The sequence below is a fragment of the Notolepis coatsorum genome, assembly GCF_963971535.1.
Source record: "Notolepis coatsorum genome assembly, chromosome: 17".
NCBI classification, from domain to species: Eukaryota; Metazoa; Chordata; class Actinopteri; order Aulopiformes; family Paralepididae; genus Notolepis; species Notolepis coatsorum.
Window position 1 is genome coordinate 2213535 of NC_140181.1, and position 16873 is coordinate 2230407.

The window sequence follows — 16873 nt, forward strand, 5'->3', positions numbered from 1 at the left end:
GGGACACGCCAAGGAGACGTTTTGTCTCCATTACTATTCGCGATTGGCATAGAGCCACTAGCGGAGATGATTAGATCAAACCCTCAGATACAGGGAATAGATGACCAAAAAGGCATTACACACAAGATCTCGCTATTTGCTGATGACATTTTACTTTATATCAAAAACCCTTTAGAATCAATTCCAAACATAATGATGGATTTAAGAAATTACGGCGAACTGTCGGGTTATAAGATAAATGAGACCAAATCAGAAGCCATGATGATAGTGGGAACATGGCCAATACATCTGAATAGTATAGCACCCTTCCATTGGGCTAGAGACGGATTCAGGTATTTAGGAATCATTTTGACTCCCAGCAGCAATCAGTTATATCAAGCAAACTACGAAAAGTTGATTGTACAAATCAAATCAGACATGGCCAGATGGGACATTTTACCTCTCTCCCTAGTGGGAAGAATAGAATCAATTCGAATGAATGTGCTACCTAGACTTATTTTTCTCTTCCAGTCTCTACCTATACCAATACCTGCCACTACCTTTAAAAGGTTAGATAAACTCCTATCCAAATTTATCTGGCAGAGGAAAAAACCTAGAGTAAGGCTTAAAACACTATGTTTGCCAAAGAACAAGGGTGGTCTTGGTCTACCAAACCTAAGAAACTACTACTGGGCAGCTCAATTACGCATACTTGTGCATTGGATACAAAAGGACCTAGACTCAGGATGGGTACAGATTGAGCAAAACTCAATTCCAAAGACCCCTCTCAGATCCATAATATTCCTGGGGAAAGCATACTGGAAAAAAATTAAGATTGGTAACAAATGGATTACAAATACATTAAAGGTATGGGAAAGTGTAAGGAAAAAGGGGGGAGGTCCACGATCAATATCTAGGGCCATGCCAATAGCAGACAATACAGAATTCCGGCCAGCTATGGAGGATGGGGGTTTTAAAAAATGGGCGGATTTGGGCCTGGTTACTATCAATCAATTAATGGAAGGAGACTGTTTTAAATCGTTTGCACAGCTACAGCAATGTTTTGATCTACCTTCGAAAGACATGTTTAGATACTTTCAAATAAGACACTATGTAATGACTCACAGTGAGTGGGAAGCAATTAAGAGACCACCAACAAATGTGGAGCGGTACTTTATAAACACAATAGAAAAAAACTTGATGGAAAGAAAGCAGATATCCAATATTTACAACATGTTACAACTAGACGATCCAGGAGACACCACCTATATTAAAGAAAAATGGGAGTTGGAAGCTAATGTGATCATAGAAAATGAAGAATGGGAGGACAGCCATTCAAGCAATCATAAAATCACAAATAGCCCAATGTGGAAGGAGTTTGACTGGAAGGTCAAGGTCAGGTACTTTAGGACTCCTCAAGTTCTCTCCGGATTTGCTGGTGGGTCCTCACCACTATGTTGGAGAGGATGTGGAATGATCGGAGATCATACACATATTTTCTGGGACTGTCCAAGGGTGCAGACATTTTGGATGAATATCAAAAATGAGATTAAAACCATTCTAGATCTTGACTTACCTCTGAATCCATCGTACTATATCTTGGGATGTATACCGAAAGGCACATACTATGGAGATACGTTATATATCTTGAGAGTGATACTGTTAATAGCAAGGAAAATGATAACTATGGCATGGCTACAAAATCAACCACCGACAATCAAACAATGGACCAAGAGACTGAGACAGATGTATACAATGGAAGAAATGACTGCACAATTGCAACTGAAAAAAGATATGTTTATGCAGAGATGGTCACTTGTAACCTTGTACCTGGAGATACATTAGCATGAGCCTGACGCCCTCTCTCTCTTTTTTTTTTCTTTTCTTTTTTTGTTGTTCTTTTTTTTCTGTTAAAGTATATTTTTTTTTTCCTTTTGCTAAATTTATTTCTCTATTTATTTTTTCGTTTCTTATCCTACAAAAAATCATAAAAAAAAATATTGTAAAAATCCCTCCCCACTGGGTTGTTTAAGAGGCGTACTCGGATTATACAGCTTATTTTGATTACGCTGAATACCTTAAACAAATTGAATAAGAGGGAAGAGCCTGAGTAACAAATGTCATTGACTATGTGAATCAAGTATATTATACTGTATGATTAATGCAATGTGATGTTCAATATGACACAAAATAAAAAGAAAGTTCAAAAAAAAAGACGTGTTACGGCGTCTTCGGCAGAATGAGCATGGCGGGCAATGACGAGTTACGGCGTTTCCGGCGATTAAAGTGTTAATAACAAAGGGCATGTATGAAAAAGTGCTATACAAATAAAGTTATTATTTTGAGTTTCATATACTATTGAAACAAGGATTTTCTTAGCTTTCTAAAGACATCACATCATCTTATAGCCAAAATAAACAAGACATGAAAAGTGTCCCAGTCAGGGGCGGGGCTAGGGGGTGGCTACTTGGGCTCAAGCCCCGAATGTTTTCTGAAAAGCCCTGAATCTATTTTCAAAAAATTAAAATTAAAATAAAAATTATAATTTTTTTTTTTTTTTTTTTTTTGACAATTAATCATTGTTACATGAAAATATGTTTGCACCAGATTTAGCAGATGCTAACTGTATTTGAGTGAGTTAAGTCTTGGTGTTATGGTAGACTCAGACCTAAGCTTTAAATCACAATCAATAAGTTGACAAAAACATAATTCTTCCACCTTAGAAACATAGCTTTTGAGATCTCAGACCCATCCCCAGTGATAACACAGGCTGCCGGCATGTCTTTATGAATGGAAATATCGAATAAAAGAAACAACGATGAAGCCCCGACTATACTCTGGTTTTCGGGGGTTCTGGCGCTCAACGTTCGGCGAGTTAACCCTAGATCTTAGATCCTAATATGAAAAACGATGTGATTTAATGTTCTATGTCTTACCTTGACTTTGTCTATTTTACTGCTATCTATTTTATGCTTTATGTCTGCACTTTATGCTAATGCATTGCAATGCATTGCAAATGTTGTGCTCATTTTATGCCTGTCTTTTTGTACTGCTGTGAAGCACTTTGAGCTGCAATTCTTGTATGAAAGGTGCTATACAAACACAGTGTATTATTATTATCATTATTATTATTATTATTATTATTATTATTATTATTATTATTATTATTATTATTATTATTATTATTATTATTATTATTATTATTATTATTATTATTATTATTATTATTATAAATTATTATAGTTTGCTTCATTAATTAAAGGGTGTGAATTTAAGTGTTCTCTAGTGCCTTTTGTCTGCTTTAAGGTGGTGGTATAAGTTAAAGGTTGTGGTGTCGAAGTAAAAAAAATCCGAGCCCGCTCACGCGGGCACCTATCTGGGCTAAGCCCCGGATCTCCTACAATCCTAAATCCGCCCCTGGTCCCAGTAGCCTTTTTTACTCTACATGCCTATATTAAACATTTAATGTTTTCAGAACTGTGCAAAAAAAAGAAAAAAAAATATCAAATGTCCCATTTCACTTGTTATATTTCCACATTTTAGTGTTCTTCAGCTCTTTTTTTTTTTCATTCAGTGTGATAAATCCAGTCTCTGTTGAGCTTTAACAAGTCCATCAAAGTCAGGTTGCATGTCTGAGGTGGAGATGCGAAGCACAGCTGCCAGATGTTCATCAGTGAGAGAGGATCTGTACCTGGACTTGGTAAACGTCATGACTGAGAATGTCTGTTCACATATAGATGGATCCAAAGAGAACCAACATCTTCTGAGCATGTCTCCTCATGTTTGGAAAGTTCTCCTCCTTGAGAGCAGAGTAGAACTCTAGCAGTGATGCTGACTTAAAGTGCTCTTTCAGTAGTGAATCAGACTGCAGGTCAATGAGTTCAAGCTGAACATCAGTGGGTGCACTATCAACACTGCAGGTAAAGGGAGAGGAAACCAGCTGCATTTCATCCTCAACCTTTTTGAAATCTTGAAAACGCCTTGAAAATTCATCATGCAGTGCTCCCAACATGGATGAGTACCTGTGCCGGTGATCAGCTGATGGTTTGACTTCTTTCAGGGTTTTCATGTGTTTGAGATTGTTGCTGCCTAGTTGCCTTGAAATTAATTGCAGCTTTGTCATGAAGGCTTTCACATGGCTATGCATTTCATGAGCAAAAATGCCCTTGCCCTGCAGTTGTGTGTTCAGTAGGGATGGGTACCGTTCACATTTGAACCGGTACGGTAGTGAATCGATACCGGTACCCAACGGTACCTTTTTTCTGTACTTTAGTCTCTAAAAATTTTATCTACCTACCTCAGTTGTGAAAAAAGAAATCCAAACTTCAAATAACCACACTTTCGACCGTTTTCGGCTTGCCCCGACTGCTTTGTTGTTCAATCAAGTCAAATCCTAAATAAGCGTATATTGTGCGTGTGAACGTTGACATGAATCATCAGAATCATCATACAATGCCCAGGTCTGCTCTAGATACTCTCTTCGCTCTCTGCTGTGCTCCCAACTCCCTATGTCGGTTACTGGACTCTCTGCAAACCCAATGGTGGTCGACTCCACAAAAATTTGGATTCAAATCAGGAAAAGCCTCAGCCTCCATAGGGCCTCTGACCTCTCCCCCACTATTTTTTATTTTTATTTTATTGATCTTTTTCCCCCTCCATTTTCCTCCGATTTTCTCCATCCCAATGTTAGTCGTATGCCAATTCCCAATCCCCTTCCTGGTCGCTGCACACTTACCCCCCACAGTCAGATCATCTGGGAGAGTGGAGGCTACCACGTGCTTCCTCCGACACACGTCCAGCCAATCAACCGCTTCTTTTCACCTGGCAGCGCGGATCCTCCCCGAGAGGGCATAGCGTGTGGAAGGATCACACTATCCCACTCAGGTCCTATCTGCGCTTAGCAGGCGCCCCGAACAAACTGTATGAGTCGCTGTTTACAACGACCCGGTCCCACCCCGCCAGCTTCTCCCACCCTCTAATACTGCCAATTGTATTAGTGTGAACGGCCAGCCAAGCTGGTGACAACCCCGGAGCTGTGAGCTGGATTCGAACAGGCGAATCCAGCTCACAGCTTCGGGGTTGGTGACGAACGCAATCTCCGCTACGCCACCTAACCGCCTCCTCTCCCCCACTTTTAACAATAATTTATTCCTGCCCTCTTGCACTGATTCTTCCTTTCAAGTCTGGTTTGACAAAGGGATAACTACTTTTAATGATCTCTATGACCAAGGGACTTTCATGTCTTTTCCAGACCTCGTAAATAAATTCGACCTTCCCAAATCCCACCTGTTTCGTTTCTTCCAAATTAGGCACTTCACACAGAACCAGAACCCCAAATTCCCTAGTCGGCCCCCTGAAACCCTTATAGATTCACTAATGGTTCTCAACCCGGAAAAAAAACGGCTAATCTCCAACATCTACAACCTGATTAGCTCCGCTACGGATACCCCAGGAACTGGCCCTAAGAACTCGTGGGAGCGGGAGCTGGGAATTGAACTGTCTGATGAGTATTGGAGTTGGGCATTGGACTCTGTCCACTCATCTTCCATCTGTGCAAGACACGGCCTCACACAGTGCAAGATTATACACAAAGTCCACTACACAAACTCGAGACTCTCTCGAATGTAACCCAACATCTCTGACGCATGTAATAGATGCAAACAATCCCCTGCCGATCACACCCACATGTTCTGGTCCTGCCCCAGCCTTGCCACATTCTGGTCTGAAATTTTTGAAACCATCGGCACAGCCTACAACCTTACTATCACCAGCCTCTACCCTCCAAAATATCACATCCTGTTCTTGCCTTCTCCACTTTATTGGCCAGGCGACTTATTCTTTTTAAGTGGAAACATACTCAACCTCCATCTCACAATAGGTGGGTTATCTATCTATTAATATTATCTATTAATCTTGAAAAGCTCAGATTCTCCCTCAAAGGCCCTACTGGCTCCCTGAATACCTTTGAGAATACTTGGAGACCCCTTTTAAAGCATATAGAATCCTTGACATCCCTACCTGGGTGTGACGACTATATATATATATCAGTTATATTAGTACTATAGGTTTTTTTATTTTTTACTTTTATTTTTCTGTCACATACTTTTATTTTGTATTTGTGTATTATATGTATGTTTGTTGTCGCTCTTTGTGGGGTGGGGTTAGGGGATAGGAAAGGGAAATGGGGGGGGGAAAAAATGGAAGATGCATAACATGTATAACTGTCTGCATAATTTTGAAAACTCTTCCAATAAAGAAAGTTATTAAAAAAAAAAAAATCTATGTCCCAGCAGGAGGAGTGGCCACTGGCCAAGCAGAAATGAAAGTTAGAGTGTGATTCAACTAGGGATGTTCGATATTTGCTTTTTTACCGATATCCGATATACCGATATTGTCCAACTCTTAATTTCCGATACCGATATCAACCGATACCGATATATGCGGGGTTTCCCCCCCAAAAACACAACATTATGTATACTTTTCACAATAAATAAAATAAGAATTTGTTCTTACTTGCTTGCCTGGGTAAAATAAATGTAAAAGAAATGTAAATAAAATATTATAATAATAATAATAATAATAATAATAATAATAATAATAAACAAATTTAAACCGATACCGATAATTTCCGATATTACATTTTAATGCCAATATTGGCCGATAATATCGGACATCCCTAGATTCAACCGAAGCCATCGCAGTTCAGACACAGACGATACCGCCACCTGGTGATAGTCGATCGGCATTGCAGTTCTAATGTGTGGGGATGGTCGAAAATGATGCAGATCGCTCTGGGCAAGTCTGTAGAGCGGGGATCAAAGTAAAAAGACTTTTTACGTTTTTGGCACTCAACTGTTGTCCGCCAAACATGTCTTTTTTACGTTTTTGGCACAGAAAGTGGTAACCATGCCTATGTTACTGTGTGAAAGACTGAAAGCTCTGAGGGAATTAACTCATTCCCCGCCAACAACGTTTATATACGTTATTGGGCGCCATCCTTTGAATGCCAACCACGTATATATATATACGTTATTTGAAAGTTTTTCCCTTTTTCCCATATTTGTATTCATTATTCATCCGGAGACCTCGGTGTTACCATAGGGAATGAGTCTGAGATCGCCAAAGTGCAATACCGGCCGCATCCAGCTAGACGGCGGTATCGAGCACCCTTTGAAACCTTGTACCTTGGCCTGTGCAACGGTCACATGTCTCCGGGGGCACTTTTATTTGTCGGGCGAGCGGAGCGGTTATAACGATAGGATTGAGAAGCGTCAAATGCTCCCGATGCATGATGTGTGGTGGATTATGTTGGCGACACGACACGATCGACACCAATACTGGGACTCGCGATCAGATAATTGGAATATTCTTTTTGGGGTACATCCTAGTGAAGGTAAGGGCTATATGATATCAATCCTGCGTTGATCCAACCATGTCTTCACCCCGATCGCAACATGTCTGTGTAACGTTACTCCACAACGTATGCCATTGGTGACGATCAAAGCATCAGAAAATGACCCCCCCCCCCCTTTCATGCATTCATGATGAAACATAATACCTATGATATGAATTTTATTTGGGAATAGTAGCGTGTACAGGCAAGAAACGGCAACGTTTATAGTAGAATTGACGTATAAGGCTATTACTCAGCCTTTCATGAATTACCCTAGACCGCTCTAAAACCATACTTATATTCACCACGGTATAACACGGGAACGTATGGATGAAATTTTTTATTATTTTTCACATATTGAACCATAGATAGGTGATGTCAAATGGGCCATAGTATTGTATCCATAGCTATAATATAGAATATAGTTATAGCTCTACAAACAAGGTGACACACTCCTATCTTTTAAAGCGTGGCAGTGCTAGAACGGGACCCGTCTAATCCTCGGCGGTCAATGAGTTAACAGGTGTGTTGTTGTTGTTGTTGTTGTTGTTGTTGTTGTTGTTGTTGTTGTTGTTGTTGTTGTTGTTGTTGTTGTTGACCCTTATAGGTGCTTAAAAGAAAACCTGACTTGTACCTGTCTGACCATCTGGACGTTAAAGCGATGTTTTACTGTGGTGAGTAGTAGGCCCATCCCTGGCCTGCATGCTCACGATCATCAAACAGACAGCTGATGTCAGCCCCACCCCTCCCCCAGTCCTCTGCACGTCCCTCCGATGTCGTCATGACTCTCGCTACACTGATGGGATGGAATAATACTTTGAAGATCCAATCAGTATTTTCACTCGGTTAGTTCGTAACAAATCGGGTTGAAAATCTGTGGTTTTTCTCAGTTCCTGGCTTTAACCCTTTCACTAGCACACTACAGAAGGTTAACCTTTCACTACCACTACAGAAGGTTAACCTTTCTTTCACTACCACACTACAGACGGTTAACCTTTCACTACCACACTAGAGACGGTTAACTCTTTCACTACCACACTACAGAAGGTTAACCCTTTCACTACCATCTACAGAAGGTTAACCTTTCACTACCACACTACAGAAGGTTAACCTTTCACTACCACACTACAGAGGGTTAACCCTTTCACTACCACACTACAGAAGGTTAACCTTTCACTACCACACTACAGAGGGTTAACCTTTCACTACCACACTACAGAAGGTTCTGTATCATTAGGGGATCCGCTCGGCATCACTCATGCACTGTCCTTGCACGTGCACGCACACAGAATAAAATTCCACAAATGTACCTTTAATACCAGTATTCGTCTGACCACACCCCTCGTTAGCTTACCTTCATAAGCAGGTGTGTTGTCACCTGCTCTCCTCCTTCTCGTTTTCACCACAAGGAAGTGCCTCGGTAGTACCCCACTTGACGTGTTGTTAGTTGAAAAGAGTTGTGACGAGTTTACATTGTGCTTAGTTTTTTCTTCTCTCATAACTGTTCAAAGGAAAAAGCTAAGTCATAATGTCTTCTTCGGAGAGTAGACCCACTCTTCACCAGCGGTTCTCCATTCCCGCCTCCGTTGTGCGTTTTGGTGCGGGGCTGCTGCCACTTTCGTGGTTGCCGACCCAGCCCAGGAGGCAGCCGATGGGTAGTTTGCCTCTCCGAGGAGCCGAGACATCGGTGCCGTCGCTCCGGCGATGGCATGATCTCGACTCTGGTTCCAGGGAATCGTCCGTTGTTGAACGGTCGGTTGTTTTGGGTTCGGAGGATTTGCGACGCAAACTTTTCGCGTCTGCCCGTTCACGTCGCAAGATGGTGGCATGCAGGCGCGAACGGCCTGGGTTTGGGGAATTGCTGGAGACCAGCGAGGATGCGTCGGGCTCTGCATGTCCGATGGAAACTGAGGATTTCATGGAAGAGTCGGACGGATTCTTGTTTGAAGGTCCTGTGGAGGCGAATATCCCTCCTATCCAGGAAACACCGGAGGGGGGAGAAATGGCTCCTTGGGACGCCTTGTTCGAGGATGTCGAGGAACCACCTCGGCCTCATCAGCAGGATGCCCTGCTATCAGCCACATCAGACTGTGGCTCCTCAATGGGTCGAAGCCTGCTGCATGTGAGGGATGCGGGTTCGGTGGAGGAAGGTCAGCAGGGGGAACTGCGGGCTTTGTTTCCCGAGCTCATGGCGGTAGCTGCCGCTGCAAACGGCGTGCCGCTGCCGCTGCCATTGCCTGCTCCTGTCCCCGACGATCTCATAGGTCATCTCTGGCAGCGTCGCCCGGTGAGAGGGGTGGATGTTGTCTACCCATTTTTCCCCTCAATGGGGGCCTATGTTCGTCAGGGTCAGGCGGTTTCTAGCATCATGGGACTTACCCCCGCCTACGTACCAGTTACGTGGGTGTCGGGGTTGGTCAAAGGTATGAGAGAGGGCGTGCCACGGCTTGATAGGCCGATGGCCGCTCTCCTCTGTCCGGATGTGGTGTGGGAACCATTATGCAAGCCGGTTCTCCATGGAAGATCGGCTAGGCGATTGGTATATTGGGGTGACCAGTCATTTATCGCTGGTACACAATCGCTGGCTGCGGCTTCTAACATCGCCCACCTGGCTAGATTTGTATCGGGGATATTGACGGGCGGCATGGATCTGACCGAGGTAAAATGCGATCAGATCACCCAGGCGGCAGGAGCTGTCCTGCATCTTACCCAGGTGCTGGCCATAGCCTCGGGGAAGACGCACGCCCTGGCCACCCTGACCCAGCGCCACCTTTGGCTAGAGCAGGCTCGAGTGCCGGAGAAGAAGAGAACCCCTCTTCTGACGGCCAGCCTCTCCGATGCTGGACTGTTCGGGAAGGCCCTGCAGCTGATGACCTCAACATGCAGAGAGATGGCAGAGGAGAGATCCGTTCTCCAACCCCATTTTCCGCCTCCCGTCCTTGCCGGTGGAGTCAGAAGGCTTCCACGACGTCGAGCTCCCTCCGCCGTGCCTACCACTGCCTCCGCCGCCGCTGCTGGCCCCTCCAAGAAGGCCAGGAGGAGAGACGGCGCTTCTGCTGCTGCCGGCCCATCCACGACCGGAGGAGACGGTAGGGAACGTCGAGACCAGCAGACAGTTACCTACCGTCCCTCCGGGGCTCCTCGGGGTGGCAAGACTCGAGCGGCGCGAGGTGGCAGATGCCGCTAAAAGTGACTTTTCCCTCTGTGTCCCCTCTCCTCTACACCCTCTCCGGCCCCTCATGATTATGTTTTTGTGCCATGGAAATAAAGAGTTCCCCGATATAAGGGGAACTGTATTATTGGCCAAATGTTTCTTCAACAAATCATATGATGGGGTTGCGTAAATATGAATCTGCACTTTTACGTTGTGAGATGAGTCGTGTTGTGTTACGAGATTAAGCAAGGTCTGCAAGCATACACTCAGTCGTAGGAGGTTCTATTAGCCTGACGCTCCACATGCAGGTAGAAACTGGTGGTATTTCCATTGCTTGAACAAAGTAAATGTGTCCCACAACGCTGTTGTGTTAGTTGCAGTAATACTCGTACACACACGTTCCACGGCCTGGCCGTTACTCTCTGTCAGCGTTTGCTATGTATGACATAGAAAGCGGGTGTAGGATTCACACACATACGACTTGTTTTGTTATAAATCCTGTTCACATTTGTGGGTAGCGGGCATTGTATTAGCTTACGCTTTACATTGGCATTCTATCGAAGGTTTCAAAATGCTACAGTTGTTATTGTGTGTAGGGAAAAAGGGTTTTTTGTGAGGGGGTGTCGAATAAACCCCTCCTTTCCACTTGGTTGGTTTAGGAGATTTTTTTCTCATTCTGCTGAGCCAGTCAGGGCCGAGTCGTTCGAACGTCTTGGCAGGGAGGGGGGGGGGGGGAGGGTTGTCCTGACGTGACTCCTATTACAAACTGGAGCCGTGTACAGGGTTTCCCCCCGTCATAGCAATGTTGCTATGGCGACGGCTTCCGTGAGTTAAGATCTTTACGTAAGGTTGTGGTGTTAAGGTGTCGAGTTAGAGCGTAGGGCTTGCGGGTCTGCTACGCTCGATTTATGTGTAAACTTGAGTCAGTTGGTCACGTGACTCACAGTTGGCATGTCTTTTTCATAACTACGACTCATGTGGGAAGGCTTCTGGGAAAGTTCGGTCTATACTCTCTGACAAAAGGAGTGACTGGATGTAAAAAAATAAACAGTTTTTTACTCCCAGCTGTGCAGTTGGGTTCATACGGTTGATGCTTCTTCTTTATTATTATAAAGAGTTGGATGAATCTATATGAATTGGAAATGGGGGACCCTGATGGAAACAAGACTAACGTCTTTCTCAGGTCTGCATCCCCTTAACAGTTGTATGTATTGAGCCGTACTGTATTGTACCCATTCTGCAATCTGTTGAATAAAGTTTTCATTCATTCATTCATGGAGTTGGTTGCATGCTGTTCTGGTACCCTGAGGGACTTGGGCTTTTTTCAGGCGGAAAAATGCTAGGTCGGTCCGGGTGTCACAGGGTTAAGCGCTATGGAGCCCTTGTTGGGTGCATTGTATTCTACACTGTCGTAATGGCTTACGGCCGTGCCAGCCTGTACACGCCCGATCTCGTCGGATCTCGGCCGCCACGCAGGTTGGTCTTGGTTAGTACTTGGTTGGGTGACCTCCTGGGAATACCAAGTACGGGGTGTTGGGGCTGGTTTTCCATTTTTTTTTTTTTTTTTTTTTAAACTTTTATTTTTATTAACACTTATAGACACACAACACTTACAGAAAAAAGAAAAAAGAAACTAACAACACAATAAGAAAAAAAAAATGCAGTGCACATAAATGGTTACATGGGTAGCATGGTTAGTTGTCTGGTTCCACTACAGTTGTTTTCCAGGTACTTAATACAAAGGCTGTTTGTGTACCTCCCTAAAAATGTAATACCTACTCAAAAATATTGAATACTGACTAAGGCATGCATGTGTGATATGGGTCCAGAGGCCCTCCTTGAGCTTCTTTCTTCCCTTATCCTTCGTCCTTTTTTTTTTTTTTATTAAATTTCTCTTTGCCTTTTAATTCACCCATATACAAACCACATCATCCCTGAATATTAATACAACACTGTTAAACAGACATAAATAATAAAGTACAAAAACATCAAACATTTATAATACCCCAAAAAAACTATTAGAAAATACTAACTAAAGCAAAAGTGTGTGACATGGGTTCAGAGACCCTCCTTGAACTTCTTTCCTCCTTTACCCTTCGCCCTCTTGTGTTGCATTTGGTTCTTCCTCTGTGATGTCGTTTTCGTTCCCTTTATAATCCTCCCACTTTCCCCATCTTTCCCCAAATTTCTCTTCCTGTAGCCTCAGCATGTGCGTTATCCTCTCCATATCCTGTATCTCCTCTACTATTCCTACCCATTGTGCTATTGTCGGTGGGTCTTCCTTGTACCACAGTCTCGTTATTGCTTTTCTGGCCGATATCAACATTATCTTTATTAAATATTTGTATTCCCTCGTGTGTCAGGTCCCCTAAGTAAAGCACCAGTCCTGTTTGTGTGTAATCCGTATCCTAATATTCTGATCATTGCCTCCCCTATCTCCTCCCAATACCCCTTCAGCTTCTGACATCCCCAGAATATGTGCGTGTGATTTGCCCCCTCCTTCCCACACATCCTCCAGCATGCTCTTTGTGTTGGTGCATATTTTCCCTTCAACTCTGGGGTTATAAAGAATCTGATTATGTTTTTCCATCCAAACTCTTTCCATATCCTCGATCCTGTTGTTGAATGTTGCACCTCGCATATGTTACCCCATTCCTTCCCTGTTATTCCTATCTCTAGTTCTCTCTCCCATTTCTCCCTTATGTAGTCTGTCGTGTGTCCCTTGCTGGTCATTATAGCCCGGTACAGTGCTGATATTACCCTTCCTTTCCCTCCTTCGTATGCCCTTACTATCATCCTAATTATTCCATTCTGTTCTTTGTCCTTGTCCCCTCTTATTTCTTTATTATAGTAATCTCTAATCTGTAGATATCTGAAGTGGTCCCTGTTTTCTAGTCCAAATTTCTCCTTTAATTTTTGTAATGTTTGCATTTCCCCCTTCTCTATCATTTTGCATATTGCTGTTGCCCCCCCCCCCCCCCCTCTCCCACCTCCTGAATCCGTGGTCCAACCTCCCTGGTTTGAATCTCTTGTCATGTGCTACCCATCTCAGAACCCCTGTCTGTTTCTCCAATTTGTGTGTTTTTACTACTCTGTTCCATATGGTCAAGGTGCATTTGGTGATTGGATCTAACAGTCCCTCATTTTCTTTGAATAGTTCCCTATCTCCCACCAGAGCTTGTATCTTGTATCCCTCCCCTTCTTTTTCAATGTCTTTCCATCTTGCCTCATATCTGTCGTTACACCAGCACGTCACTGCTCTCAGTTGTGCTGCATAATAATAATCTTGTAGGCTGGGTACTGCCATCCCTCCCTCTTCCTTTGGTAGTTGTAGTGTTTTATATCTGACCCGTGGTCTTCTCCCCGCCCATATGAACCTCGATATCAGTCTGTCCCACTCCCTGAATTGATTCTGTGGTATTTGTATTGGTAGTGACTGGAATAGGTACAGTAACCTTGATAGTATGTTCATTTTGATGACCTCTATTCTTGAATTGAAGTCCAAGGGCATTACTGTCCATCTCTCTAAGTCTCTCTTGATGTTCTGATTTATCTGTGTATAGTTCGCCTCAAACAGTTTCTCCACCCCTCTCGTGATGTTCACCCCTTAGTATTTAATCTTGTCCATGTCCCATCTTATCCCGTACTGTTCCCTAATTTCCGTCGTTGGAGTATAGTTCCATGCTAAGGTCTGTGTCTTTGTCACGTTTAGTTTGTATCCTGAGTAGTGGCCATATTCCTTCAGTAGATCCATCAGTGCCGGGAAGCTCTTGTCTGGTTGCCTCATGTATACTATCACGTCGTCCGCAAACAGGCCTAGTTTATATTCCGTTCCCTTCCATCGTGTGTCTGAACGCCGCCCCTAACATGGGTGCTAATTCAGTTCTAAATGTCTTGTAGAATTCCGATGGGAATCCGTCGCTCCCCGGAGACTTGTTGTTTTTAGCTCTACTAATTGCCTCTTCCAGTTCTCATTCCGTAATTATTTTATTTAATTCTTCATTCTGTTCTTTCCCTATCAATGGTAACTCTAGCTTCTCCAGATATGCTTCTATTTCCTCTTCTCCCGCTGCTTTTGGCTGTGTGTATAGTTTTTCATAGTATTCTCTAAATGTCCTCTCTATTTCAGCTGGGTCTCTCAATATTTCATTAGTCTTTGTATCCCTTATTGTGTGTATCGTGTTCAACTTCTGTTGCGTCCTAATTCTCCTAGCCAACAGTCTGGTCGCTTTTGGTCCCCCTTCATAGTACGTTTGTTTCATGAACCTCGCTTTCTTTTCTATTTCCGTCAATAGTTCCCTATTTATCCTGGCCTTTACTTCTTTGATTTCTCCGAGCGTTTCCTGTTCTTTTGATATCTGGTGTCTCCCCTCTAGCTTCTTCAGCTTCCCTATCAGATTGTGATATGTCTCCGTTCTGGCCTTCTTCAGCATTGCTGTCTTCTCCATCAATTTCCCCCTTATCACCACCTTCAGTGTGTCCCATAGAATGTTCGGATCTACCGCCCCGTTGTCATTTTTTTCCTTATATCTGGCTATCTCCTCCTTGATCTGACTCACCACCCCCTTGTTATTTAATATTCCTACATTTAGTCTCAAGATCGTGTTCCTCCGTCTCCCTTCTAGATCTACTGTCAGATATATGGCACTGTGATCCGATATGTCCGCTACTCCTATTCTGCTCTCCCGTACCCTGTAACTGTCCCCCGTCGTCATCAAAAAGTAGTATATTCTCGCATATGTCACGTGCGGGTGTGAGTAATGTGTGTATTCCCTGTCCATGGCGTGCAGCCCCCTCCAAACATCTGTAATCCCCATTTCCGTCATCTGAATATTCATATATCTACTGATTGGTGCCCGTCCTTTTCTAGTACTCGTGGTGTCTAGGTCGTGATTCAGTACTACATTAAAATCTCCCGCGCATATCAATATCCCTTCTAGTTCCATCACTATCATATCAAAAATGGTCTCATATAAATCCCTCTCACTCTCTGGGGGTGCATAAACATTCACTAACGTAACCATTTGGTCCTCCATCTTCCCCTTCACCAGAACAAACCTTCCCTCCTTGTCTCTTACTTCCTTGATCAATTCAAATTTGACTGTGTTTTTGATTAACGTGATTACTCCTCTCCTCGGGTTCCGTTTAAAGGAACTATAGTATGCATTTTCATATCCAAATCTCTTCAGTTTCTCATGATCCTGTGCTACCAAATGTGTCTCCTGCAGAAAAATCACTTCCATCTCACTTTTTTTACATTTCAACATCACTTTGCCCCTCTTTATCGCATTATTCATTCCATTAACATTTAACGACATCATTTTTATACCTTTAACCCTTGTCATCTTTCTTCTTCTTTCGTCTGTCAATCCCCCCCATGTCACATTCATTCCCCCCTCCGGTTGTAGCCTCCGCTCTCTTCACCGAATACATATAATGATTAACATAAATAAAAAACATAAACTTTACATAAAGTGCTCCCAAGGCGTTCGGGGGGTCCCTGTGGCCCCCCCTGTCCCCTGCTGGTGGGTGAGGAGTAATTGCTTTCCTAGTGAGAGGCCTCCTCCTGACGGCTTGGGGGTTTGAAGCCTTTGCCCCCAACCGCTCGTCATATTTGTCCAGCATTCTTACTGTTTTTACTGCTGTCGTGCTCCTGGTCAAAAGCGCTCTCCTTCATTCTGAAAGACCCCCATTTCCTAGGTCCCCCTCAATGCGGTTCGCATGTTCCAATGTCCCTCTTTCCTCCCAAACCCGTGTGTGGTGTCTTCTGTGTACCCATTTTTATTTTATTTTCCTCCTCTCTATTTTCTATGTGATGTCCATTTATCCCCTTAATCCCTTCCAGCTGTGTTACTCTCAGCGTGTGTCTATGTCTTTGTTTCAATATGTTCTGTTTTTCGTCTATCATACCTAATAATAATAATAATAATGGATTGGATTTTATATAGCGCTCTTCTCTGACTGACTGTTGCTCTGACTCAGAGCGCTTCACAGAGTCCATTATTCGTTCATACACAGTCATACCGGTGGTGGTAAGCTACAATTGCAGCCAGAGCTGCCCTGAGGCAGACTCACGGAAGCGTGGCGAATAATCAACGCCTACGGCCCCTCCGACCACCACCAACATTCATTCACATGCATACACATTCATACCTAATTATATTTCCATTTATTTCCTCCGTCGGCCTGTGTATTATGTGTTCATGTATACATTATGTTCGTTCCTATATCCTGCCTCTACCTGGGAATGTGTGTTTATGTATATGTTATTTCAGTTTCTATATTTTGTCTCTATTTGGATAGTTTCTTGTGCGTGTACTCATCCGTTCGTATCCTCCCGCCTCCTC

General features: G+C 43.4%; 1 protein-coding gene across 1 annotated transcript in view; it reads left to right on the top strand.

Moving 5' to 3' along the window:
• The window catches only part of LOC311243433 (importin-13-like), a gene marked incomplete at both ends in the record, with an annotated part of 159906 nt that overhangs the window by 114740 nt on the left and 28293 nt on the right, over positions 1–16873 (top strand). Inside the window, 1 exon segment of the mRNA XM_084332664.1 lies at positions 7980–8046. Within this exon segment, the coding sequence (XP_084188790.1) occupies positions 7980–8046 (67 nt within the window).